This window comes from Anopheles aquasalis, chromosome 2 (genome assembly GCF_943734665.1).
Source record: "Anopheles aquasalis chromosome 2, idAnoAquaMG_Q_19, whole genome shotgun sequence".
Lineage (NCBI taxonomy): Eukaryota > Metazoa > Arthropoda > Insecta > Diptera > Culicidae > Anopheles > Anopheles aquasalis.
Genome location: NC_064877.1, coordinates 35,297,501 through 35,325,000, shown reverse-complemented (window position 1 = coordinate 35,325,000; position 27,500 = coordinate 35,297,501). Strand labels below are relative to the sequence as shown.

Below are 27,500 nucleotides of genomic sequence, written 5' to 3'. Positions count from 1 at the left end.
CTGATCCATCGTCGTCGTGGTCGTCGTCGTCGTGGTCGTCGTCGTCGTTGTTGTTGTTATTGGTGAAGCGAAGCGCAAGACGCAGATGCTGCTGTTGCCGCTGCTGCCACTGCTGCTGCTGGAAGTGAAATGGCGTTTGGTCTGCGCGTACAGTCGACATTCCTGTCGCTTGTTCTATCGCAGAATGGTGCAGATAAACTGTGAAAAACATGGATTTTGTTGGGTTGCCACAGTGCACAGCATAATAAACATGTTCATCTCAGTTGCAAGAGCTTAGCAATCGAACCAACCAACGCGAGGTGACAACTAGCTACTAGCTACTTTGTAAGAGAAGAGGTCCGTGCCATTGATTAGAGCCCAAAGGCTGCTACCTAACGTCAGCCCAGCACGTCAAGTAGCTGCACCACGCGATCAACCCGCGCGTGCACCTCGTGTTTCCGCCCCGTGTGGCGTGTCGGTAGACACTCTATCAGCCCCAAGCCAGCCAGCTAGCCAGTGTCCTTGACAATGAACTGACTCGGCACGGGCGCGGGTTGGTTTATGCAAAACAAAAAAAAAATACGGCTGTTAATTACTTGCACACCGCTTGCTCACAAGGCCACGAGTCAGAGTATCACAGGGGAGGGGGGGGGGGGGGGGCACTGTTTGGCTCGCAAACATTATGCACCAGCTGCGTGCGTTGTTCTAACGACGTTTGATGAGTTAATTCTAATCGGCCCGGCTAATCGCGATCGGATCGGATCGGATGCAACGCTAGACGCTGGGTGCTAAACGTGGGGCGCCACTCATACGCTAATTATGTTATCTTAGCGAGACCGGTGAGTTTGTGTGTGCGCGTTATCGGTTCATAATTCTTATGCTGGCCGAAATTGGTTCGCACGCAATATGCAAAGCGTGCGGCGTGCGTTTGAGGTGCTGCGGCTGCTGCTCCTGTCGTACTTTCGTTTGTTGTGCTGCAATTTATCGAGAATGTATGCTGGCTGGGGATATGTTGCTGCAATGTTTTGGGGGGATTCAATGCTCATTAGATTTCAAAACAAATGTTAAAGCGAAAGCATCATCGCGCTGGGCAGTGCTGTGCATTGATGATGGCGCGAATGGAAGCGCAAATTCACGGTGAAACACGTACGCACGGGCACAGACACGGTCACAGTGGCAGTGTCGAAAATGATAGGCGATAAACAATCCAACAAAAGCGAACAGACATCAAAACATAACGATTACTCGGAAGGTCTCGGAAGAAACGAACAGAAGATGAACGAAGCGAGTTGAAAAGGGATCGAGAGAACGCAAGAGCAAGGCTCCGGCAAGGATACTGCATGACGATGGTTCCCACACCCAATCCCGGGGGGGCTGAGGGATTGAGAGCGCCAGGTCGACCTCGATGATGCTCGATCGTTGTGCAGGTGGCGATGTTCGTGTGCGCAACCCACACGAACGACCGATCAAGAGGTCAAATGCGAGACACAACAACATGCACCACAACAGCAGACATGGGACTTTTCGTCCTATTTTGTGCTCGATGTCACATCTCGAGCTCTTGCCCTCTCCCTCCCTCTCTTTCTCTGTCGTGATGGTTTTGTTTTAATTTATTGCGCAATAAATTTGACCTTTTCCCAGCGAAGGAGCTGCAATCCTTCGCTTCTGCTCAGCCCACCAAAAAGGCGCATGTCACCAACTCGCCCTCACTCTATTCGGCTCTGCTACCTGAGATTCAATTCCCTCGAATGCGACTCTCGACGTGGTAACCACCCTAAACCAACCGGGGACCATGTGGTGGTGGGACTGGTCTGCGAGGGCCCTCACGAGGTACTTCACGATGCTCGCTGGCGCACCACCGAACCCGAAGGGCCCAATTACCTCGGAATAAACGCGCCCAAAAACCCGGCAATCCGACGAGCATCCTTCGCCGCTGTGGGTCCTCGATGGACCTGCCTCGGTTCCGAAGTCATAAACAACCGATCATCGGTGGAAAAGGACTTGGACTGCCTAACAAGCCATCTCAGGCTTCTCGAGACGCCACGGGCCACGAGTTGGCTAAAACAAAAACCCCCGAAACGTCTCTGACCGGGCCATCCGGGCGAGATACCTGCGAGTTCCGTGATGCGACAGCGAAACAAGCATTCCAACAGTACATCCCTATCGAAGACGAGGATGAGGACGTGGACGTGAGACTTGTGTCTTTGCTTGGCTGTTTTTTTTTTGTTCTCTTCGACAGGTCGCAGGAGGAGAGACAGAGTGGACACAGGAGACCTGCACAGAATTCCGAAAACTGTCACACCCGAGGAAAATATATGGATTTTAGGAATCCGTGCTCGGTTGTCTGTCTGGCTGTTTGGACCGAGGTCCCTCCGAGATCGCACCATATGTCCTGCTGGTGCTGCTGCTGGTGTATCAGCGCCGTTTGGGAAGCGATAAATGGTGATAGAAGATTCGGATTCAGACGGACACACCTCTTCTTCCACCTCTTCGGTCCATCTGGTAGACGATCTGAAGTACCACACCACTGTTCGTGCTTCTGTCTCTGCAGAAGTCGTCGCCAAGTGTCTCTTCCTGTTGTCTTCCCTTTGAATAGAATTCCCCACGTTTTTGTCTGCAGGCTATTCTTCAGGAAAAAATGTACCAAAACAAAATCCAAACTGTCAAGCCCCGGGCTCAGGTGGCTAATTGGGCGGTGGCCGGAATTTCATGAAACAGGCGCCAGCATAACAGCGGAAGTGATTCGCCACCATTCGAGGTGGAAGAGGTTTCCACGGGCATCAGTTTTCAGGTCAAGCCACTCTGGGTCTGGGCCACTCTAGCACACCAACTGTGAACTCACGTCACGTTCTTTCGGAGGTGCTTCGAAGGACCTTTTCCAATTAATTTCCTAATCAGCAGCCCGGTCCCGGACCTGCCGGAATGCGGAAGGAAGGAGCGGGTGTTGCCGATACACCAACATTGAGATGCATTGAACTATGACATCACTCGGTGCTCGTTGCTGGAAGCGCAACAAAGCGGCTACATGTGTTCGAATGATGATGCTGGTGCCGGTGCTGATGATGCGAACGTGCGCCACTTCCGCCATTTCGAGTACCTTCCAACCTTCCCATCAGCGCTTGTGCTGTGCGTGGCATTTTCGCAACAATTAACTTCGTGTTCAAGTTTGAATTTCCTATTATGACGATGTGAGTCGGTTCGATCGCGGCACTGCTGCCGCTGCTGCTTCTGCTGCTAGTGATGGTCTTAACCGTGAAAAGCCGGCGGAACGGAGAGCAGCAGCAGCAGCAGCAGCAGCATTGAGATTTAATTTATGTGCTGCGCGGCTGGTGAGGGCTGGTGCCAGAGCACGGCACCAAGCAGCACACCGGTTCAAGTACGCTCCCGCTACGTTGTTTTGCTACACTGATTTGAGGTTCACCGCGTCGTAGGTTAGTACTCATGCTGATGATGATGATGATGACGATGATGGTGGTAGGGTGCTTCAACGTGGTGCACCTCCTCTCTCTCTGTCTCTCTCTCTCTAGGGCTGGCCAGGCTCTTAATTTATGCCGTCGATGACTTCGATTGCGGTTTCGAGCGCCAGCGCACTTGCCACTTCTGCTGCTGCTCCTTGGCAGCGTTTGTTATTAAATGTTTATTCGAGAGGAACAAACCCATCCAGCCACGATGCAGACGAATGATTAGTGAGGTGAAGGGGAGAGGGTGCTACTGCTGTGTGTTTTTTGTACCAACACGTCGTCAACGCGATCAACGCGAGCCCACACAGAGAGAGAGAGAGAGAGCAGAAATCGCTTTTCTGGTCAATCGATCATCACGTGGTCCCGAACCATTCACCATCGATTCATGGTGCGTGCGTGTGGCCACTACCGTCACTACTACTATTACTACTACTAGAACGAACTCAGCGGCCTACAAATGCCTTTGCAGCATACCACGTGAGTTCCGGTACAGCAGCACCAGCGGCAGAGAGCGAAAAGTGCATCGAGCGTCAGAATGAAGCCATCACAGACACACAGACTGCTGCAGCTGCGCGCTGATCAGCACTTTTATGGCCACGCCACGGCACGCTAACGTTACTACCGCTTGTGATGTACGATTCGACGGTACATAAACTCAACGAACCTGACGGGCCTCGGGACCGAACGCGGCAATCAAGTAGATTGATGTGCGGACACTGCAACACCAGCAGCGGCATCAGAAGCCCTCCCTTCCCGAACACGAAAACGGACAAAACCGGCACGGGAAACCGGAAGCCATGTGTTTGCTCTCCGGCTGGGGCACCACCGAAAGAACCACCGGCCTGGCAGCGTTCCGTTTTGCAAAGCAAGGGGTGCGTCTGCAGGTGAGATCGGAACGCACCGTTGCACCCTTCTGGCGTTTGTTGCGAATGGGGTGCATCCGATCGCTCCAACTGGTGCTGCTGCTACTGCTGATCATCGCACCCAAGGCTCCAACATTACAATATCACATAAATCCTGTTTATGTTGTCCCTGTTCGCCTCTCTCTCCCTCTCTCTCCCTATCTCTCTGGGGAGGGAAGGTTGCAGAGTAATTTACATTTGCTCGCCAAAGGGGTAAAGCTGCTCTAAAAGGTAGCGCAGTGCAGCTTTCCGACGTCACTGACGTCTTCTGGAACTTCTCGTTTCTTTGACAGCTCGCAGGCCGCCATTCGCTGGCGATGACATAATCCCTGGAGAAGCCCCATGTTTAAAATCCAACATCGCACTGAAGTGCCGCCTTTCCCGGAACCGGTAAGCTCGGCTGGCTGCCGAAATTCGTTGACCTCATTAAAAAGCTCGATTGGTCAGCAACAGCAACACGGTAGCAGTACAGTAGCCTCTTAACGTCGGCACCACGCTACGCTAGAACCTGGTGTGTGCGTGCCATCGACTTGGTCAAAGAGGAGCCGCCGCCGCCGCCGCCGCCGTGGACCACAAGTGGACCGCTCCACTCGACACACTCGAGTGTCCTTGAGGTCCGCCACGCCACGCCAAGTGGCCAACACTTGGCTACCAGTCTTCTTCTTCGACGCGCCGCTCTTCAAAGCCCACCCCAAAACGGTCGGTCAGGGTCTTAAGGCGGAACGGATGAAGGAGCATCCGCAAAAGGCCTCTAAACGGAACCAAAGTACCGGTTGGCCCACGATGATGGCGGCATCTTCTGGTCCTCTCTTCGTGAAAACCCCCACGAACCCCATTCAGCTTCCTATTTCAGCATTTCGTTCGCAGCTTTCCTTCCTTGCATGGGAGGTTTATGGCGAGGTATTTGGCGAGGCGAGGCGCGGTCAGACCAAGTGCCGTGCCATGCCGTGGTCCGGTGCAAAGATCCGAATCGATCATCCGATCGTGCGCCTCATACCAAGTTGCTGAATGCTGATGATGATGAGCAGCAGCAGCAGCAGCAGCAGCAGCAGCAGCAGGTGGCTGACCTGACCTACCACGCTCACGCTCCGGCGGACTCAAATCTCAAAACAATCCGCAGAACCACTTAAGTGGTCCCAATAAAAGCTGCCCGAGGGGAGGCCCCCCCCCCCAAAAGCGGCCAACGTTTGCCAAATCACGCGCCACCGTTTGCTGAAACGTGCAGCGGCGGCGTCGAAAGCGGCGGCATCGGGATCTCTGGCTAGAACCGCGTGCCACGGAATTGCGCGCCGGAATCTTTATTGTTTTACGAGCGTGTTCCATTAACGGCTGCTCTAAATCACAAAACAAAAAACCTGCGGCTCGCACGCGCCACAAACCCGTCCCTTCATCGGTCGAGCTCGAACTCGTGCCTCGAGCCTCGTGCTTTGCTCGCTCGATTGATGATCCGCGCCGGCAGTAGCTGGAACTGTTCTAATGTTCTGTGGCCATTACTGGTGGACTGGCGAGCACTCTCGCCATCCGGTTTATTAGACGCAATATAGACCTTCGAACAGGTCGGTAAGGGGACGGGGTCCAGAACAATGCGAATGCGAAACCGACGCAACGAGCGCGACGAGAACGAGCGAATGTGAAGGGCAGCACCCCGGTAGTAGTACAAGTACTAGCACATCACCAGCCTCAGCTCTAGCTCTGGTGCACCTTTGCTGACGCGGAAGGGAATTGCAATAAATCTTGCGCCTGGCTTACATAACTGACCGGTGCGCACCTTGATAGTGCCGCTAGATGGCCACAGAGCCCTTGAGCACAGCGAAAACGCCCAATTTTCGTACCGAAAAAGAGCTGCAAACAACTTCAGGCCCCAAAAACGCACTCCCGGCATCCATCACGCGCATCGGTCACGCGAAGCGGACACGCATTCCACGAGAACGTGCGCTCGAGTCGCTTTTCCGCGAGAACCAGAATTGCATCTCAACGCCACCGACGCCACCGACGATGCCAACGCCGCAGTGGCCTCCAAGGGCGATGAGCATCAATTTGAATAATTATCAGCCGATTTGTTGAATGGCGGCACACTGGGAGAAAACAATTGCCACATTCTCAGCCGCAAAAGTGTGAGAACAACGCACGGTCTGTGAGAGGTGTAGGGGTGTGGAGTGTTCTAGGTGAGCGAGGGGGGCGGGGGAGACTTCTAATGGAGGTTTCGTAATAGAGAAGCGCATCGGGAGTTTTGAGTGCCCTCGAGGGGTGCATGCGAGGGGTGTGCATTATGAGGATGCTCACTTGGTCCACTGCGATCGTCAGTTAGGGCTTCCCGGTTTAGTGTCTATCCGATCTAGATCGTGTTGTGCTCGAATTCAACGAATATCATTTCAGAAACTTCAGCATTTCACTTGTGTTATAAATCTTGGGGATGCCACTGGAAGCCTCGAATATTAGACTTACTAGTAACTAAGTTGTCATGGCACTCAGACCAAATCGATCGTCTAGTAGGTTGCATTTAGCAAAAAATCCAAGTAACCATCACTTTAGATGAACTTTTCGGATCTAGTGCATTTTTATATTCTATTTCTGATCATTAGTCCACTTTTGTGTGATAAACAATGAGGATAATTACGATCCTTAAGCGTAAAAAGTAGCCTCTTGAACACATGCGCGATCGCCATTCTTTAATTATTCCCGATTCACGTGCGCTCGGTGGACACTCTGCTGCAAAGGGTTCACGGGCCGAAGATCGTCGCATCGTCTCGGTGACAGCACCAGACGCAACGGAACATCTCCAAAACCACCACCCTTGACCAGACTTTCATTTTGAGTTAATTGTGCGGCAATTTGGTTGTCGTTTGCGTACAAAAAAAAAGCAACAACCAACATGCTGCCTTCCATTTTCTCCATTGTTTTCTCCAGCTTCGGGTCCATGTCCCTCCCCAAAAAAGGGGCTGGCGATGGTGGCTGGCCACAGTTCTTCGGTTCGGTCCGGACGTTTCGACGTCATTTTTCACCATCAGACCAGCAGCGTACGGTGGTCCCTCGCCCATTTACTGTTTGCCATTGTTACGCTGATGCCTTTGCCCAGATGTTCGGTGGAGTCCGAGGCCCTTCTCGAGCCATCCACCGATTTTCGCCAGTTCAGACCAGGCGCAGGGCATTAGATCGGGGGCTTCGGTCATCTCCGGATGCTCGGTGCATCGGTAATGAGAAGATGCAAATCGATGAGCAGAAAGGGCAGAGAGAGAGAGTATATGTGTGCGTGCACAGAGTGAGACTATTTTTTGCCGCCAACATTCGCAACCCGCCGGTGATCAGCGTCGGTGGCCACTGCTGCGCCGAATGAAAGATGACGCTCAGCTCAGCCCAGCAGCAAGTGAACAAGTGCAACCGACCGAGCTGGCTGGTTACCGTGTAAGCGCAAATGTGACGCAAACAATGCACAATCCACCGGCAGTTGTCTGTGTTTGCGTAAGTTATTGATGTGCATTTGGAGGGAAAGGACACACAGGGGAAAAGTGAAGCAAAACAGCTTTTAAAAAACGGAGGAAATTACGAGCCAAAGCAATTGCGCTGGCGCTGGCACTCACAAGCAAATGAGAATGCTCGCCATTTGCTGGTTGCCAGCTCGATTTAGACTCCCAGACCCTCGAATGGACATGGTTTATGGTGCTGGGATGCACTTTTATTGCCCTTTCTTCTTCTTCTGGTCGTTGGTGTTGGTCAGACATTTTCTTATACGCTCCAAAGGGACGGCGAGGTTAATGTGCAGAGAGACATGAGGGCGTGCAGAAGCACGACGATCAACGCGTGTGTGCGATCGGTGTGGGGTGCCTTGTGCGTTAACATCGATACCAAACACACCAAACAACAGACACACATACTAAGAGAGGTGATTATTCCCCTTTTCACCATCCGGAATGACATTTACAATTATCTCTCTTTTGGAGTGCTCTGAGACAAGTTTCAAGGACTGTACAAAAGGGGGATGGAGACGCGAAATCGTGGAAATGAAGAAAATGAAAGCAAAAGGAAACTAAGGTCTACGACTAGAACAAAAGCCGATTAGTAACTAGGAACTAAGGGATAAAATGTTAAGAAAATCAAAACAAAAAACACAAACTTAATGATAATAAAAAAGAAAAGAAACAAAAGACAACGTAACACTGCTTCGTGTGTCCGTGTATCCTGGGCTCCTGCTTACCGGCACTCGTACGCGCTTTCGTCCGCTGCGGCTTCATGTGCGGGCTGTTCATGGCGGTGGGCTGGCGGGAGTTGGACTGAGCGAACGAGCCAACGGTCCCATTATGATGGTAACCACCGTACCCACCGCTCGTATCGTAACCCCCCACATACGCCGCCGATTGTGCCGCCGACACACCACCATCAAACAGCCCACCACCGGTGCCAGCGCCGGAAGTGTTTTGACCAACGCCACCACCATGGCCATGCGGTCCGCCAACACTTCCGGGCACTGATTGGCCACCATGGCCGCCGCTGCCACCGCTTCCTCCCGCACTCGATCCACTACTGCCGCCGATCGTACCTTCTCGTTGCTTTGGTTGGTTTTGACCTCCGGCGGTTCCGCCGGCACCACCGCCACTCGATCCGTTGCCACCGGTGAGACAAGGTTTGACGTCCAGCCCGCAGCCACCCTCGGACGAATGGCCACCGCCTCCACCACCACCACCACCACCACCACCACCGCCTCCGCCTGTGCTGCCGCCGATGCCTCCGCCACCCCCTAGCCCATTGTTGGAGCTGACGACCTGCGCCTGGTGCATGAACGCGTTGATGGTCGCCTGATACTCGGCCGGTGCCGTCTGCACGGAGTCGGGCGTCGAGTCCTTGGGCGGGGTCGGTGGAAACGAGAACAGATGCTGACCGGACTGGCCCGGTCCCTGCACCTGCACCCCCAGCTTGTCCTGTGGGTCCTGGGGGCAGGCGAACGGGCTGCCCCAGGCACTGCCCGAGGCGATCGGCTTTGGCGGGTCGCTCAGCCACGACAGTGGTCCGTGGAAGTGGGGCCGGCACACCTGTGGCGAGACGTGCGATGAGCTCATGCGGGATGCTAGAGAGAGAGAGAGAGAGAATGGGAGAGAGAGAACAAGAGAGAGAGAATGAAACATATGATCTTCATGACGATGCGACTCTCCTGGAATGCAGTTGGCGGTTTTTTTAGCGGCATACCAGCTCGCAAAGGACACCCAGCCCTTACTACACCCCAAAAACAACCTCCTAACTCCCCTTTTCACCCTCGCTCTAGAGAGTGTCGCTTGGTTGGATGAAAATTATTGCTTCCGCCACGCAGGCGACTTAAAAGAAAATGAATCGCAGAGAGAGAGCGTGAGATGCAGAGAAGGAGAGAGAGCGAAGAGATGCCTGAGGGATAACAGCAGCAGCAGCGGCGGCGAGGACGGTACCGCGTTTTGCAAACCGCGACGGAAAGCATAATTTTTCGTCATAACGCTGCGCCTGGTAATGGGTGGAATTATGGAAAAAAATGCCCCAAACCCCGAGCTCCAAGTGCATTTCGCTCCAAGCGACCCGGGCACAATGCGGTACTTCGCGGTGGCCGCGTGCGAAAAAGAACGAAAGACTTTAAGACCGCACCACAGCGAACCCCAGATCGCGATGGATCGATCGTTTAAAATGATCGCAGCGAGCGAGCGAGCGAGAGCTTGGTGTTTCAGCTACAGGCTGCAAACCATACATCACCGAGCCGCCGCTGCCGCAGCCGCCGCCGAGGTGAGTCCTTCTTGCCCCTCCCCCGTTGCCAGTCCATCCCTCCTGCCCTGCTGCTTCCCTGGGGGGAAAATGTTCGCTTACGTTTTTGCGATTTTCCACCATACGATGCGACGGCTACTCGCTGTCACTCGCTTTCCTTCCACGTGCGCGTCCACGGTGAAAGGACGAAGAGACCAGCCAGCCCTGATCGTGGCCGGGCCCCACCATAAACCTGCCACACTCTGATAGATATTTGCCGCAGCTTCAGGTGCCACCCGATGATAAGGGAGCAAATGGGGCATCCCCGCCCGGGGAAGAGAAAAGCGTCGAAGTGGAATTTATGTTCAATAATAATGAATGATTATAATTTCGGAGGAAGCATCAGGGAGCGGCACCAGCAGCATATGCTGCTGCTGCTGCTGCTGCTGACGATGTTGGCGCAGTGCAAGTGCAAGTGCGGCATATAATGGCGATGGCGCCCTGGGGGCGCGTGTGTGGCAGAGTGCAGGCAGCTTTGACCGGATGCAAATGCCTGGATGGCAAGTGCCCCCCCCCCCAGAGAACTGGCACTGGCACTGGTACTGGCAAGGAAACTATAAATTCCAACACCATCGATCGAGTGTCCAGCATGCTGATGTTCTGAGAGAGAAAGAGTGAGAGAATATCTCCAGCAGGCCTCCGGTGTGCGGATGTCAAAATAGAGTGATTGAAGGTTATCTGATTGCCACCAACCCCTCCAAACCCGGCCGTTTGGTGGTTGTTTGTGCTGCCGATCTACAGCAGCATTTACGCGGGAATTCCACAGATCCACATTAAGAATTACGAGTATCTTCCTCGTGGCGGTGTAGTAAGAGCCGCTTTCACGCACTTATGATGGCCGTTGATAGAAGGAGGAAGGGGAGCGAGCTGAATAGCATAATTCCGGCGAGTCGGTTGAGAAGAAATTTCGGAGAGCAATCGATCGATCGATCATTTGAAGGTGTAAGATAGATCGGATCGAACCAAAAAAGGGGATCCACGTTCTCGTCGTCGTCGTGGTGAACGGATTAGAAGAGGAAGAGAAGGACCCACAAGGGACACACAGGTGCCTTCGAACCTCTAGCCACTCGATCACGATCACGTAGATTAGGAGAAGCATCATCGGCAGCAGCTTCTACTAGACGAGTGTGTGGATAGCGAATCGGAATCAGTTACTCAAAGAAGATCGCCAACTCAGAGAGAACCTTGAACGTTACATTGAAATCCAAAAGAGAGCTCTCGCGATCTCGCGCTTATCTTTCAATTAAATGTAATTTGAAGCTTATTAAAAACGCTCCACTTCGGAACATCTGACCAGGTTGGATTGGCTAGGTCCGATCCGGTAAATCTGGAGCTGCCGCTTTTCCATCGTGGCCGTAAATCACGTGCTGGATGCACCAAGAGACCGCCGAACCTCCTGGGTCAACATTGCGCATAAAAGTTTATGCTGGCACCGCGATCTTCCACCATCTCTCTCTCTTTTTCTCTCTCTCTCTCTCTTTGGCGAGCAAACAAATCACCCCAAATCGAACGAACTGATCGACGATCGATCGATGCAGCAGCAACAGCAGCGGACAGGTCGATCACTTCTTCAGCAGTTGCCTTACGTGAACGTGACCAAACGACGAGATGCACCAGCACCAGCAGCGGCAGCAGCGGCATCGTCGTCGCCGTTGCTCGCGGCGGCCAACAACCGCGGCGACCGATCAACCGGCATCGACGGGGACGACCGACGTCCAACCGAAACTACGGTAATAATAAATAATAAATAATTATCATAATAACAATAATAACGTTATGATCGAGGCAGTCCGAAGAAGGGTGGTACTGGGACGAGTGCGGGCAAGGAACGTACCGCAGCACCGGAAGGGATTGCGATCCGTGGCGATCCTCCTGTGCCGTGGGCCGTACCGGTGCCGGCGACCATCCAGTCCGTCCGTTCGTCCGTCCGTTTGTCCGTCAAGTCAAGTTAACTCCTCGTCAAAGTAGTGAGGGCTTTACTGACATTTTACCTCTTCTCCTCTTTTTTCCACTACCTTACAGCCTCCGGAGGCCTTACTGAGGACCTTCACCTTCATGGAGAGAGAAAGATAGAGGGAGAGCTCGCGCGCACTCCGGATTGCGATCCACGGATGATGGAAAGTGTGCGAGATTGGAGTCGTTTGGAGTCGTACAGCCAACACATACTACTGCCGCTCGAACGATCGAAACTACGGACGGTGCACGGTGTGATTCATTGATTTATGTGCGTGAAGATGATCGATCGATCTGGAAGGAATCGGACCGTCCAACGAACCGACGGACCACGCATTCAGCAGCAGCAGCAGCAGCGAGAAGGCGAGTTCTCTGATACTAGAGGATTAAGAAGCCACGGAACATGCGAGCACCAAGTAGCTTCCTGGACAGTGTCGTCGTTCGCTTTCGACGGAAAACACGCTACGATGCGCACGATGGGCCAATTGCAACTGCGTGTTACAAGCGTTGTTCGATCGATCTCGTTCTGGTATTTGCTTCCGATTTGGATGTTCGAAGGTGATCAATCAAATGTTCCACGTAAGGAATTAAGCAGAAGGCTCATCTTCTTGGTCCGGTTTTATGATACAATTGTCCTTCTGGCATCCAAGGAAGTTCTCCTACTTTGATATGATGACATGGATCCCCAAATCCGGATAGACGCCCAATTGATGACCTAGGATTCCCGTGAGATCCGGATCCCAAGGAGTCGAAGAGTATACACAACACTCTAGACATATTTTACAGCATCCCACCCCTTGGTCTTGTCAAACAAGCGAAAACAATGAAATCATAAAAATGTATAATGGTCTCCACCCAGATTGAACGATGTAGACGGTCTGCAGGAGCAACAGAAACCTCCTGTGGCCACCGTTGGGGATCGTAATAGAAGAAAACAAATGATAAATACCCAGCAATAACATTAATGCAGCATGCTGGAGGTTGAAGAAGTGAGACTCCCTCCTACCACGGACGTGATAAAAGATAGAAAGTGGCAAAGCGAGAGCGAAGTCAAAGGAAAAGATGTACGAAGAAGGGTCCAGAAGAACGAACGAACAGACTTCTGCTATCCGTCCAAGGCCCTGCCCCAGCATTCCAACTCATTCCGGATATCAGAAATGAGAACGCACCAGCAGCTCACCGTCTAGGCCTCGTTGGCGAAGACACTTGAGATTTGATTCCGAGCACGAACGAACCATTCCGGAGCTGGACCATTTCTGAGCCCCCACTCTTCTAGAAGGCTTGTTAGGATTGGAGACTGGACTGGACAGGAGGACTGGAGCACCAGAAGAAGAAGAAGAAGGTCTCTTTATTCCTTGTTATGAACCCTCTCGTCTCGCATCACTCAGGAAGGAAGGGGGTTCCGGACACCAATTGGAGCTGCTCCTCGTGTCCATCATTCGCGTTCGCGCCCAGGTTATGATTTATCCCCTTGTGGAACCCACCAGACCTCGGTGCGGTATTGTGGTGCCAGCGACGAGCGAACGCACGTACGTACAATTTATTATCCCCTCACGGGTCCCTGGTGCCCCCAAAAAAAAGGCCACGCTCCCCGAATTTCATATTATAAGAAGTCCAAGATATCATTGTTTCCACTGCGCCACTTCAATTGATGCTCGTGCGCCCCATTTTGATCACGAATCGGACTGCTGGTTGGCAGAATGTGAATTGCGTGCCTCGGCGATGATGATCCTCGGTGGATCCATCGCTATCACCCTTGTTAGATCTCCTTCCATCCAGGGACCAAGGCCTACCGGAGTCTGATCTCGGAGGGATTCCGACAATTACGATGCTGCTCAGTGCAATCGGCCACGAAATCCCTTTACTGCTGATCCAGTGCCAGTAGTGTGCCTGAGGCCAGAGTTCCACCCCAAAAAAACGAGGTCAGGTCATCGGGTGCACGAGGACAGACGGCTGGCGACTGGCGGTCATGGGCGATAATTGTACCAACCGTTGGTCAGGTCGAGATCCTCGTCGTCGTCCGCCGCCTCGTTGCTTATCATTATTGATGATTATGATCTCATCGATGTCGAGGGGTTGATTATGGTTATCAGAGGGGTGGTTCCGAGCTGAACCTCACGGACCCCCAGGCTGTGCTGGTACCGGATTGCATTAACTGCGCACTGCGTCAATGGCGCGCGCGCGCGCGTCCTAATCCATTTCCAATCCCAAGCACTCGGGAAGGATTCCCGATTGCGAGTTGCGCCAGAGGAACGGGGGCCCCGTTTTGAGTGAAACATAAATCGTCGAGTCGTACGCAAGCCTCGAAGACAAGATTTACGGCAAGGCACACGCGCGCACACACAGTCTATCAAAGGACCGGTTCCGGCCCGGCGGAGCGGACACCGGAGAGAACTCGAAAGTTTGCGTCGAAAACAGCTGTCGAACAAAGCGATCATCGCGCAGCAGATCATCCACGCAGGAGACGCGCATGCGTGCCTGAGGAAATCGGAATCCCGCACATACCTCCCTCCGACCACCCCCCTCTTGGAAATTCTGAGAAATTCCGTGGCCATGGGTCCAACGAAAACCAACCGCCTGCCCTGATCCCTCATGTTGAACTGCTTCATCGTGATCGCGCATAGTACGAGCTATAAAGTGTCAACGATTAATTTGGAAGCGAGATCGCCGTGTCCGATCTCGATTGCCCGCGATCGTGGCCACCGATCATGGTCCGGGCTGCGCTTTCTGGGACCGGGGGGTGCGATCGAGTTTTCCCCAAGCGACGAGAGAGAGAGAGAGATGCAGCTACGAGGCTGCTGCTGCTGTTGCTATCAGCACGATTACGATCGAGATCTATAAATCTACGCATGCCACTTGGTCGCAACTCCTTGGAACCTTAGATGGGGCTGAGCTTGTGGAGGGGAACTGAGGAAAGGGACCTGTTGTCGTCGTCGATGCTTCTATGCTGCTTTCCCGCGTGTATCGTGTGGCCAGCACAGCCAAACCGGTGGCCGTTGCCGCGAGCGGTGGCGGCGCTCAACGGGCGCGGCCATTTAGCCCGCACAGCCTGGGCCGCAGACCCTGGGAGCTCGCTTATCATCCGCACCACACCGCACCGCGTCGGAATTGTTTAATTAATTCAATGTTTTTATTCCATTGTTGCTCCTTCCAGCTTGCTCTCATCGGATCGACGTTTTGTTTTTTTTTTCGAAGGAACGCCAGTCGTCCAAACGGGGTTTACTGTGGATTGAAAGATCGGATTACCTGGCTGCTAGGCCCAGCCGCTTGCCCTGGCCGGGGAACAGCAGCGGCGCGTTCTAATCGCTAGTCCAACCAAACGGAAAGTGGAACAAAAAGGAAGCTCTCAAGACCGAGTCCGGTTTGGGAGAGAGATTTCTTGGAAAAAGATGTTCCTCCGTCGCTCGAGAAATGTGGAGCAGTCGTGGTCAAAGTGTCTATAGGAAACAGGTGAAGTCATACCGAACAAAAATCGCTCGCGAAAATTAGAAAAATGAATGAAAAAAATTGACAGTCGTTGCCTATGTTTTGTTTGCGTTGGATACGCTTTGACAAGTAAGAAATCCGTTGGTATTCGCTTTGAGAAGTAAGAAATCCGTAAAGAAAGTTAGTTTTCCCAGTTTTTCAGTGCTCTGATTGTTCTACATTGGTGGTTTTAAGATGCCTTATAGATATTGCGTCGCTCCGTTTTGCAAAAATAAGAATAATAATATCAAAAGGCTTGGCACGGTGGTTATGTTTCATTCTTTTCCGCAAAATGTGGAGTTAACCCGACAATGGGCAACATTTTGTAGAAAAGATGCAAATTGGCGTCCGTCTAAAAGTGATGCTATATGTTCGGAGCATTTTAGGGCTGAGGATTATCAATTACACCAATCGCCACTGATTAAAAGCTATCATAATTTGCGATTATTGCAGACAACAGGTATGATACCTTGTTTACCTTTATTTGGACTTTTTATCTTAGATTAAAATGTTTCTTTTAGCTGTTCCTTCTATACTACAATGTAACAATAGTTATGCCGAAATAAACTGCATACTTTATTCTAAAAGAAAAACAAGTGTACGTATTTATTACATGCGCAAATTTAAGTTTTTCAATGCAATGGAAATTAAATTGGTAAGTGGATTTGTATCTGTGCCGGTCAGTGTGCAACCTTAAATTTGCGATGATTTACGCTCAACGCTGCCGGATGAAGTCGACCAGATGCTGTGCATTAAAGACGCTCTCGCGGTGGATATAGTTGTGGCCGTCGAGGACCATGACAATGCACGGTAATGAGTGGACACCGGTCCGGCGTACCAGCTGCTCCTCGTGACCCGCATTGATCGTGGCGAACGTCACACTGAACGGTTCAAGCGTACGGTGTCGATCATCTTCTTGAACCAGTTGGCCGCTTTCATACAGTCGAAGTACCAGTCGGCGTAAAACAGCAGTATTTGCGGAGTTTGGCGGCTTTTGGGCAGGATGTTGCTCTCGTAGTACTTGGCGGTGATCGACAGCCGATGGTACAGGCTAATGTCCTGGTCGTGGAAGTTAAAGTTATGTGCATCGTAAAAGTGTTCGAACGGATCTTGGAACCGGCCGTGTGATGTAATCGGGCCGCTTCCTATTCACGATTGCATCCTCGTTCGTTATGTACGGCGTATGCCTTCCGACGCTTCGAGTCGGAAAGTAGCTCGTATGCCTGCTTGATCTCGACGAACCGCTGCTCCGCCTAAAAGTGTTTTGATTTGTACGGCTGCCTGTTTGATACAGTTAGCTCAAGTCCTAGCACGCCTGTGGCAAGCAATCAATACGAACCCAGACAGAGTGCTGTTCGGATTCTTACCATTCCTTAGCTTGCTGTTTGTAGGCTCGTCGGATCATCTGTAGTGTAGCCTTTCGCTCCACACCCATGGTGACGTACGGATCCTTGCTGTCGCACTGCACCAGCAGGACGATCACAAACACTGCCAGGCAAAGCCAGTGCACCATCATTCGAGGCATCCATCCTTGCTCACGAGGCGGTGCGCTCTTGATGCGCCTTACAAAAGAAGACACCTGTTCCGACGGTGGCAAACTAGGAATAGGAGCGGATCTTCTTCCCTTATCACTCTTCCTTTGGATGCGCCTCGCGATTGGCAGACGATCTGCCGAGCCAGCGTTCTTATATGATGAACAAAGCGCGCTGGAGCTGCCTTTATTCGGGCAGAAGAACCCACTCCTTCTCCTTGCTGCTCCGTGTTCGGAACAAGCGAAGAGGTTTCACCTTCGCCGGATCTCTGGTCGGATACGAGACAACACCCTCCTTTGGATGCACCGTGCATGTAGCGCTGATGTGATTGTCCATCACACTCCGATCGTCTCCGTCCTTTTGTCCTTTAACCAATAGTCTAAGCCGACAGTGACCGGCTGGAAGCCGGATCCGGGCCTTTTCCACTCGTTTCAGAATCAGAGATAGCCGGCGTTTTCGGCCCCTGCTGACACGTTGATAGCCACAGCGGGGTTGCTCGTTTGTTCTAAAATTAGAAAATGTATCATTTAAACGAGCAAAGGTAGAAAATATACCTGATAAAACCATTGCACTTTTTCGGATTCAAACGCACGCTGGTTTGGTGATGAACGTAAACAAGGCGTCGAATGTCAAAAAAAGAAAAAAAGCAAAAAAGAAAAAAAGTGCTATGACTTCACCTGTTTCCTATAGACACTTTGGTCGTGGTGGCCTGCTGATGACGTGACGTGGCGTCACCAGCGACCACTTTTTGGCGTTTCGGAGGATGCTACGGAACGGAACCAGATGTGTGCCTCAGTAGAAGCAGCAGCAGCAGCAGCAGCAGCAGCTGGAAGAGGACGCCTTGTGATGACTCAACAAGATGATCGGTAGCGTTCGCTTGCCACCATCATCAGCACCACCACCACGAGATGATGATGACGATGATTAGCGCGTTTTGTGTGATTAACAGGCGTCTTATTCCGATTCCGGTTCAACCGGTGATCGGGTACTAGCGATGGCCCCAGATGAGGCCGGTTTCGATTCCCACACACACATACACGCACGCACAGTAGCGCCAACAGCGCCACCCAGAAGGCAGCACATCCGATATGCTGGACAAAACGGACGCGCGGAACCATTAAAACATGCTGTCGTTGGTTCGGTTCGGTCCTGGTCAAGATCTTTTGGTTCATCCCCAAGGGAAGAAGTTGTGGAAAAGGAATAGGGGTTGGGGAAGGCTGCGTTGTGTATACAATAATGTGATTTTTGTCAAATTCTGCATCAGATCGCGGGCACGATACGCTTCGATCGTACGAACACGCCCTCGCCAGTGGCCGCGAGGAAGGAACAATCGATCCCCCGGGTTTGTCACCCCCCGCCCAGCGATTCCTTCGGTGTACCGTAGCTGACAAAAACATTGTCAACCACCAACCAAGCGGCGGCTTGTGGTCCCCCGGAAGAAACGGATTCAATTCAAATGACCATCATCGGAGCGGAGCTCCTGTCCTTTTTCCTTCCTTTCTCTCTCACGTTTTGTCAATCCACCAGCCGGGCCCAAAATTGCAGCAAGATTGTGATGATGTGTGGCAGGCGTAGAGGTTTGGTTGGGTGGTTGGTTGCGCACCTCGGGCTTTGACGAGTCTGCTGGCACAGGACGCCGAATCTGTAGTGGCGCAGTGGCAAACGGGGATAAGCGAGTCCTTCTTCCTGCTCCCTTTGCCCATTGTTACCGGAACCAGCGACTGATTCATTCAATAAACGAACTCTCTCTCTTTTTTTTTCTCCTTGGAGTGCTACCTCTTGTTAATGTCCTCTCTTGTTGTCACATGTTTTTTATGCTTTGCTTTCGCTGCTTCTTAAGCGGGATGTGACGATTTTTCACCTGCACACGCAGCCCGTTCTGAGCGCATTTTGGGGCCGTAAAAGCGCCGCCGTTCCATCGATTCCATTTTTATTCCATTTCTTCCGTTCTGAGCGGGGAAAAAATCGATCCTACGTAAGAACAACGCAAGGAACAACGTACGCAACGAGCTCTTATGGTGTTTTTTGTTTTGGATCGTCTGGAAGAACCGCAGCTGAAGCTGCGATCGTTTGGTAACGTGTCTTCAGCAGAAGACAGCAGCAGCTTGTCCGGTTCGTCGTTCCGGAATGTTTTTTTTCGGTTTTCGTTGGTTTTTTTTCGACTCCGTTTGCTCACCCCGCTCGACGACGGCCAAAACGATATAATTGAAGCATTAAAAACGTGTAATTGACTGCGATTAGAGGCCGGGCGCAAGGGCGACTGACTGCGGTTTGATTGAACTAAAGGCCGAAAGGCTCCGTAACGGATTTGTTTTGTGTGCATTTCGAGAATCGATTCCAAGTGATGATCCCGATGGTTTGCCATCGAAAAAAGGACCACGAATCCTTCGCTTGCCTTTCAATTAACTCCTCATATTACCACTCTAGCCAAAACCTCAAAGGCACTCGTCTCGTGTTAAAAACCGAACCAATCTCCTGATGCTGGTTGCTGCAAATCAAATCCCCATTTTCTCGCCAACCCCATAAACCCATAACAAGACATCGCACACGCGCACCGATAATGGGCCCCGTCGCGCATGCCCTTGTGGAAAACTCAAGGTGTGAAAATGGATTAATTAAGTGTCGATTGCCAAAATGCTGCACAGTGCTGCACTTCAGTTGCCCGGAGACCATAGTGCCAGTTGCAATAAATGGACGCGTACCTCCCGGTGGACTCCCTCTACTATTATTAATTAGCTCCCTCTTTGGACCCTTGGACTGCTTCGTGGTGTGGCACGCCACAACGCAACGCAGTGCCAGATGCACGCACTACCAATTAAAGGATGTTTCCCATTCTTGCTGTCGCAGTTTCAGCTCCAGCAAGGCTGCTGTTGCGCTGCTGCGACATTGCTCGCATAGCACGACCTCCCCCTTTCCTCTTGATGACCCGTTTTTTTACGCTTCGATTTCAAGTCCTTCCATTCGCACCGCTGCGCCATGATCATGGCGTGATCGATGAAGATCGCAACAGCAACAGTGGCAGTGGCAGTGGCATGGTTACTAATGGGCTACTGCAAACTGCCACCGGGCGTGTTGTGTGTACGTGAGAACGGTTAACCTGCTGCTGCTGCTGCTCCAATCAACCTCGATCGCAACAGAAAGACCCTTTTCGGTCGCGATCCGCCGAGGATCGCCGTACGCGCACTCACTCGTGGATGGGTATGATGAATGTTAATTAATAGCGCGGCAAAGGCCATCTTGCAAAAACGGTTCCGCATGCTTTCGCTATACACTGACAGACTGGCAGGAAAGCACGGCATATAGCGTACGATCGATCGATCGATCGATCGATCAGGGCATCAATAAAAGCAAAGACTTCTCTCCCCCGAGCCAGTGCAGTTAATTTCTTCATTTATGGTCAACTGCATCACTGTTTAGGACGCTGTCGCTGATCGAATTGCGACGTTTTTTTTATAGTATTTCCATTCTGTGTGCAGTGCTGCAGTGCAATTTACACCTTCTAATGAGGTGGCCGCTCCGATGACACTGGCGTGAAGAAGATGCAACCGTTTTTCCCTCCGATTTTTTACCAAGGAATCCGGAGGTGGAAAAGTGAAACCAACCACCAGGTTTTTAAAACAATGCAGCTGTCCGGCTTGACACAAAGTAGCGGCGGGCACCAGCATGTCTGTGTCTGGTGTCTCCGATTCATCCAGCACACTTTTTGTTTTTTTTTTTCTTTCGGGGAGATTTTGGCGTTTCCATCGTACCCCGTTTTACGAGATTTCTCACGGCGTCTCACGTGGCAAAACGGAGCAATTCCCATTCGACGCCCGGTTGAACTGCCACTTCCGGCTCCCGAGAGCGGACACTTTGAAATGTAATTGTTGTGACAGTGCCCGAGCGCTGAATGACCCATGGAATTCTCTGTCCATAAGAAAGGAGGAGATGAAACAAAAACCCTCTAATTGTGTCCAAGCCGTTCGGGTGACATCGGCAATATATCGTTGGTTTTTATTTCACGTGGCAGGAGGAAAGCTTTTCTACGTCCGATCAGTGGTGTGAAACGGAAACAAACTGCAACCAACCAGAGGGCATTGTATTTTGATATTACCACGTACAAGCGTCTTCCTTCGGTTCTTCTACAGCGCGTTTGAGGATCGCGAAATCATGAGCACCCTCGATTATTGTGACCCAAGCTGCCACGCGGCCGTCATCGGCGATTAAACCGAGCGCAAACGTTAGCTGCACCAACGGCAACGATCCAGAACCACCATCTTCGGTGCAAGAGACCGACCGACAGATCGAAAACGCGCGAGGCGTTGGAAAACATATTTCTTTCTGTTTGCTGCTCCGTTCAAATTCAAAACACACGTTCCGGCACGTCCAGGCAAGGGCTCACGCGGCACCTGAACACCTTTCCGAACACCGGGGATCCTCGCGAAGAAATCACCTGCCATCACCTGGCCCTGGACTGGCCCAGGGACCCCCGAGAACACGCGCGCGCAACTCAATCAGCTTGTCGGAATGCAAGCAAATGATCGCTGCGTGCTGTCGCCTCCGCCACTCTCTCTCTTTCTCTCTCTCTCTCTCCCGTTCGTTGTTTTGAAGATCATTAATTTACGATCGCCTGGGCGCTGTCTGGAGCAAGGACCTGCCACCGGAAAGGCGCGCATAGAAGTCACTGATCCTTTCGGCGGTCCATAGCATCATCGTCCTGTTCCTGTTCCTGCTCCTGTCCCCCGGTCTGTCGGTCCAAAACTCAAATTATTACATTACACGCGCACACACAGCCGGCCACAGAAGTCACCGGTCGCAGCAGACCGAGGGCTGACGGGAAGGACAGCACAGAAACAACGAGGCAGACACGCTCGCTCACTCCACGTCCGACCGGTGAATCGGACATTGGAGACCCCAGGAGCCGGGGATTTTAAAAACGGCCGCCGAAAATATGTATTTATTATCAGCTGAGGCGCATTAGGCGACACGAGCAGGTGATCCTGCGCTCTGTCTGTCTGCTTGCCTGCTTGTGCCGTGTGCTGTTGCTGCTGCTGCTGCTGCTTCCCTTCTACGCGGAATGGGCGCAAAACAAAGTCAAGTCGGTGCCGGCAGTGCCTGCCGCCTGCAGCTAACGTTCTCGCTTTCGTTAACTAACTGTAAGAAGGTTGTTGCTGTTGTCCCTTCGCCCTGTTTTTGCTTTCTTTGTGGCTCTACTTTGCAGTGGACATTGCGCGGCAAAGCGGCACACACAACCGTTACAACAAATTACGACGAGTACGAGGTACGTTTTTTGCAGAAAAAATCCAAAAACACCTCATTCCAGGACGAACCTGTGCTTTGGCTTTGGTCAAAAGGAGTTAAAAGAAGCAAAGCACGGAACATAGGGATGTTTATTTCCGGCTTTTTTCATGCGCGCAATACACGTGGGCACACTGAACGTTGAATGTGTTGTTGTAAGACCGTCTTGAGACAAGAGGCAAACGACTCCATTGAATTTACATATAACAGTTTAATTAAACGGTACCAACGGCAAAGCAGCAAAGCAAAGTGTAACATCCAAACCAAAAGCACCCTTCCTCTTGTTGCTTTCTCTGTCTTTCTGTCTCTCCTTTGTTTCTTCCACTATCTCTACTTCCTGCTATGCTGTCCGCTATCGAGGCAAAAAGTTTTTGTTGCACCGGATGCAAGCGCAGCGTTTCGGAGCACACCGTTCCGAGAGGATGGTAATTGTTTTGTCAAACAGTTGTCATTGCAAATTTCACAAAAAAAAATCTATCGTGAAATGGGAAACGACGGCAAACGCCCATTGGTCGGAAGGTGGCCAAAGGATTGGTTCGTTCATGTTATTGTGTTCATTGCATTTCCTGCGTTTGATGAGCTGCTCTCGATCTGGAAGCCATTACAGCAACTGTAATAGTTATTCTCGACCCTATGTCCGCTCATTTGGATGCCAACCGGAGGGGGGAGAATCGGACAAAACCCTCAATTATGGCCACAATGTTTCTGTGTCCGAATGTGTGTGGTTATGTTTTAGCATGATTATTTGGAGCATCGGACCGGCACCGTGCTGTCACAGGACAGGGTCCACCCTAAAAACCCACCCCAACCAAACCCAAGAGTTCAAATCATTATCCTGAGTAAAAGCAGCGAAAAACACTCACACTAGTGTGGCTGCGGTGTGTCTCTGTCTTTGTACGACCTTTATATCAACGTCACTCCTACCCTAAAAAGCCTCCCCGCCAGTAGCCATTGGTAAAGGCGCCAGCACCGGCGAGAGAGCATAAAACAAACATCATCCCGACACCCCATCATCATCAGGCTTCGGTTATGTGGCGTCACATAAAGCGTTCTCATGCACATTCAACCCCAACACACATACGCGCGCGCGCGCGCGCTCCGATGGCCAACAATAGTGACGAGGAATCCTCGGAAGCAAAGAAAAAAAACCTTTTTTATTCCGGATCACGCTCACCCCAAAAAGCAACCCCCGGGAGGGAGGCCCGGTTGCAAGAACAGCTGTCCGCCATCTTTTACCGCGCCTTTGTCCAGGCTTTGGCCACGGAAGCATTCCATTCCGGGCGATAAGGATCGCCGGTCGGTTTCGCCCTTGTTGGCGCGTTGCTTAATGACGCGAGCGGGCCACCAAATGAATCCCTCTCTGGTGAGGCGTCAGGATCAGGACCGGTGTGCTGTGCATATGGTACCGCGGCGGTGTCCTGCCGGAATCCCTGACATGCAACACCCGTTGCCGAAAGGGCATGAATTGCATCACAATATGGTTCCTGGCGGTTGAGGTCTGATGGTCACCCCTTAAGCCGATTGACGAACCGCTGATCGCTCCGGAAGAGATAAGCAACCAGGCCGAGAACCCATCGTTTAGCGGCAGAGAATTAAGGGAAATTGAAAAAAAAGTGAAAAGCAAGTAAAACCGAAGCCATCGTGGCTCCGGGATGTGAGGATAATACTGGATACAGAGGGCCGGGGTGCGAACCCCTCTCGCTCTCTCGGAGTGTAAAAGAAAACGGTATGTTGGGCACCACGGAGGTGTGGCGTCCGCCTGACGCACTCAGCATACTCATAGCGCCAGCAGTGGCATCAAAAGGGGTGACGATGTTCGGTGACAAACGGCCGATTTCCCATTTATGGCGTAGCCGTGGCGCACTCCGCCAATCGACGGCCAATCCCAATTGAGCAGAGCGTCCCCCCGCCCGGGTTTGGCCCAGAAAAACCTCGACGTCCCCTAGTCCCGAAAACAGCGGGATGCGTTCCGGTTGCAATGGATTTATACAAGCTGAGAGAAAGAGAGAGATAAGATCCTAGATCCGATCCGGCTGATAAATCGACAAAAAACCCTCAAATCCTGGGTGGTGTTTGTTTTTCATTCCTTCTCCTGGCAGCTGAGATTCGGCTGGCACCCCAGGCACCTCAATCCGCAATCTCTCTCTGTCTGCAATCGGTCTATTAGTTGAAACGATAACAAGCTAAATGGACCATTAATGTGTCGATTTGGAACCTTGCTTTTGAACGGTTTAACGGTTATAGAACCGCCACGAAGGTCACCAACTTCCAAGGAGTACCGAGGATCCTGTGGCTCGTCCTTCCATTTCGCTCACGATTGTGACATTCATCGATTGCCAGTTCGTGGTGGTGTTGGTGGTCGTAGAAGAGATGGTGAATTAATGTTCACCCCCATTCTACATCTCCACTCCCCCACCCACCCCTCGCCATGCCACTCCCAGAAATGCGTAATGGTATGCGATAAATGAGCCCCGCCGGTGGTTGTTTGTTTGTTTTCGTTAAAAGTTAGAACGCTCGCCCGGTGGACCACGGTAGCTTAAAATATTCCTCCACCAGTCACCCACTCACTATTTCCTTCCGAAAATCACCGCCCCTTTTTAACGGGGTGTTGTGAGAATGTTGCCTCCAGCTCTCAAACCCCCCACCACGCAACTGCGCCCGACTTGCCAAGATTAATCATAACGAAACCCCGCATCGAACCGGTCCACTGGTGGACGAGGAAGTGGTCGAACCTACCGAGCCCCCGGGTGGAAAATGTAGGCCAACCAACCAGCCCCTCCACACGCAACGGTGCCTTCTATAGCGATGATTCGGGAACTCCTCTTATACATTACACATTATTTCATTTAATTTATGTTAATGTACGGGCTGGCTGGCTGGCTGGCAAGCAAAAAAGGAAAATCAAAGGTCCACCCAACAGCCCCTTTCCCGGAGGCCAGGAAGCTCCCGCTTGGGCCACTATCAACAGCTTGCGCCCCTAGTGGACGCAACATTCGTCACCTGAATCTGTGTGCGTTGGCCAAGACGGAGACCTTCAGCCTTGCCAATGCCACTACATTACAATTCTGTCCTCCAACTTGGTGCGTGCGCCTGTGTTCGTGTGTCAGTTTGCGGCGAAGGAAGGACACGGCTTTGAGGTGTCCGAAGGCATTGCCAAGGTGCCGCGTATTGCGTATCGGTGTCTGTATGGGTCTCGTGTATGCGTGTGCACGGCTCGTTTGGTAATTATCACCATTTGGACCGCCGACTGACCCACCGACTGGACCAACGGACACGAAACCGCCGGCGTTACTCGAGCGAATCCACTCCGGAGCGGAGCGGAAACTTTGTAGCCGACCGAGGCCCCCGAGGCCACTCCGGAACAGCAGCGGTAGAGGGTCAGCTGAGTGGAACGCTGAGCGAGCGCGAGAGCTGAGGAAGGGGGAGCCGGAAATCCCAAAGACACCACCGCAACACGCACAAACCGGCCGCGGCGCTACAGGAGAGAGAAAGATCCAATAATAGTCCGACCGATTGGTCCCGGTGTATTGTTTTCCCGGGGAGCAGAAGGAGACCCGGCGAGGGTCTCGTCTTCGCCCCCCTCCCGGACCGCCCCAGAGCGCTCTCCTTCCGCGCAATTTGTACCACGTTATGTTTTACCCGAAATTTCCCGATAAAATGGCGTCATCGTCGGAGCAACGGTCACAAAGAGAGGACAAGGGAGCGGAGTGGTGTGGAGGAAATGGTAAATGCTTCTTGCCTGGAGGGGTCCGGGAGGGGGACGCGCTGGCGGCTTATGGCCAAAATATGCTGATGAAATCGATGCTACACATTGTGGTCGGACATGCGACTGAGCCCTTGGGAGTCGGTCCGCTTGGTCCACTGGTCGGTTTGGTGAGGACACCGGGCCGTTCCGGACGATCGGAACCACAAAACCGGAGCTGGTAATGGAAGGATATTTAACGCATTTTTCAGATAACCGTCGCCAAACCCGTGTGGCACCGTCTCTGGCCAACGAGCTAATGGTTGGTCCGAGTCCCATGGTCCGAGCTGTTTGCAGCTCGTTAGAAATGGATATTTGTCGTCGTGATGGTGATGATGATGATGTTGATGTTGATGGTGGTACTCGTAGTGCTTGTAGTAGTGGAACTAGTCACTAGTGGAATGAAGATGTTGGATTTGAATATTCAACGAAGGATACTCGGTTAGTGTCCTCGTTCGTTCCCCTCTCCCGTTACGACCGGTGCTATTTTGGATACGGATAAGCAATTTCCGGTCGAGTGTAGCCGAGTTGTTCACGTTGTACGGACACAATATAAAAAACCCCGCACAACAACGCGGCTTGTCGAGGCGTTGTCGACGCCATTTCGCGTGACATTACACCACTTCTTTCCCTCTCTCTCTGGTTTTTGTGCTGCCGAAAATTCCACTGTCCACGGTGGTCCACGGTTTAGATGTTTTGGCGCTTCTTTCCCGCCTAACGATCCCGTGATGGAATGGAATTCATAAACTGGCCGTCGCCTCGCACACGGAGGTGATCGTGTCAAAACTGATGCTTTGCGACGCGCCATCGATCGATCGATCCTCGCCAAAAGAAATGAAAAAAAACCCCGAAAAAGGCATTCACCACCGAGAACACGACGGAAATGCAGAAGCAGAACTCGATAGAATGTGTCTTCGAGAAATGCGTCGCGCGAATGTCCCTGTTGCTGATGCCGCAACTTGATGTTTGATCTGATGTCCGGATGCCTGATTGGCTTCGCTTTTTGCTGTTGCTGCTGCTGCTGCGAATTGGCGCGCGCGCGCGCGATTGCCGAGGACAAGGAACGACAGCAGCTGAAATAGGAAACCCCGGTGACCACGGATTCGATGATAAATTGACTACGATCGGTGACTGGCGCGATCACCGCGCTCGTCCCGATCTCCAAGCTGCGAACGATCGGGTAGCTTCTGGATTCATCCTCGAGAATCGCGGTGAGCAATCGGAGGTGAGCTGTCTCGTTAACAATAAACCCCGGCGTATCTCTTACACATGTATCACACGCCCCGGACCGCAGTGATCGTCAGAACGACTGATCGGACATTGTGGATGAACGACAAGAGCTGCACCGGAGAGGTCTCCAGCAGAATGAAAAGGAAAGGGGACAAGAAATACAACCACACCCCGCTCGTCACGTCCCATCGTCCAGAGTGCGCCG

At 52.1% G+C, this 27,500-nt stretch overlaps 1 protein-coding gene and 1 pseudogene across 2 annotated transcripts in view; both read right to left on the bottom strand.

Moving 5' to 3' along the window:
- LOC126571938 (transcription factor GATA-4) overlaps positions 1-27,500 on the bottom strand; it is a 95,167-nt gene that overhangs the window by 36,114 nt on the left and 31,553 nt on the right. For both annotated transcript variants that reach the window (XM_050230849.1, XM_050230850.1), the window contains exon 3: positions 8,535-9,401. In XM_050230849.1, the coding sequence (XP_050086806.1) occupies positions 8,535-9,401 (867 nt within the window). The remainder of the gene's footprint in view (positions 1-8,534; positions 9,402-27,500) is intronic.
- LOC126571950 (dnaJ homolog subfamily C member 16-like) lies at positions 16,190-17,599 on the bottom strand (annotated as a pseudogene).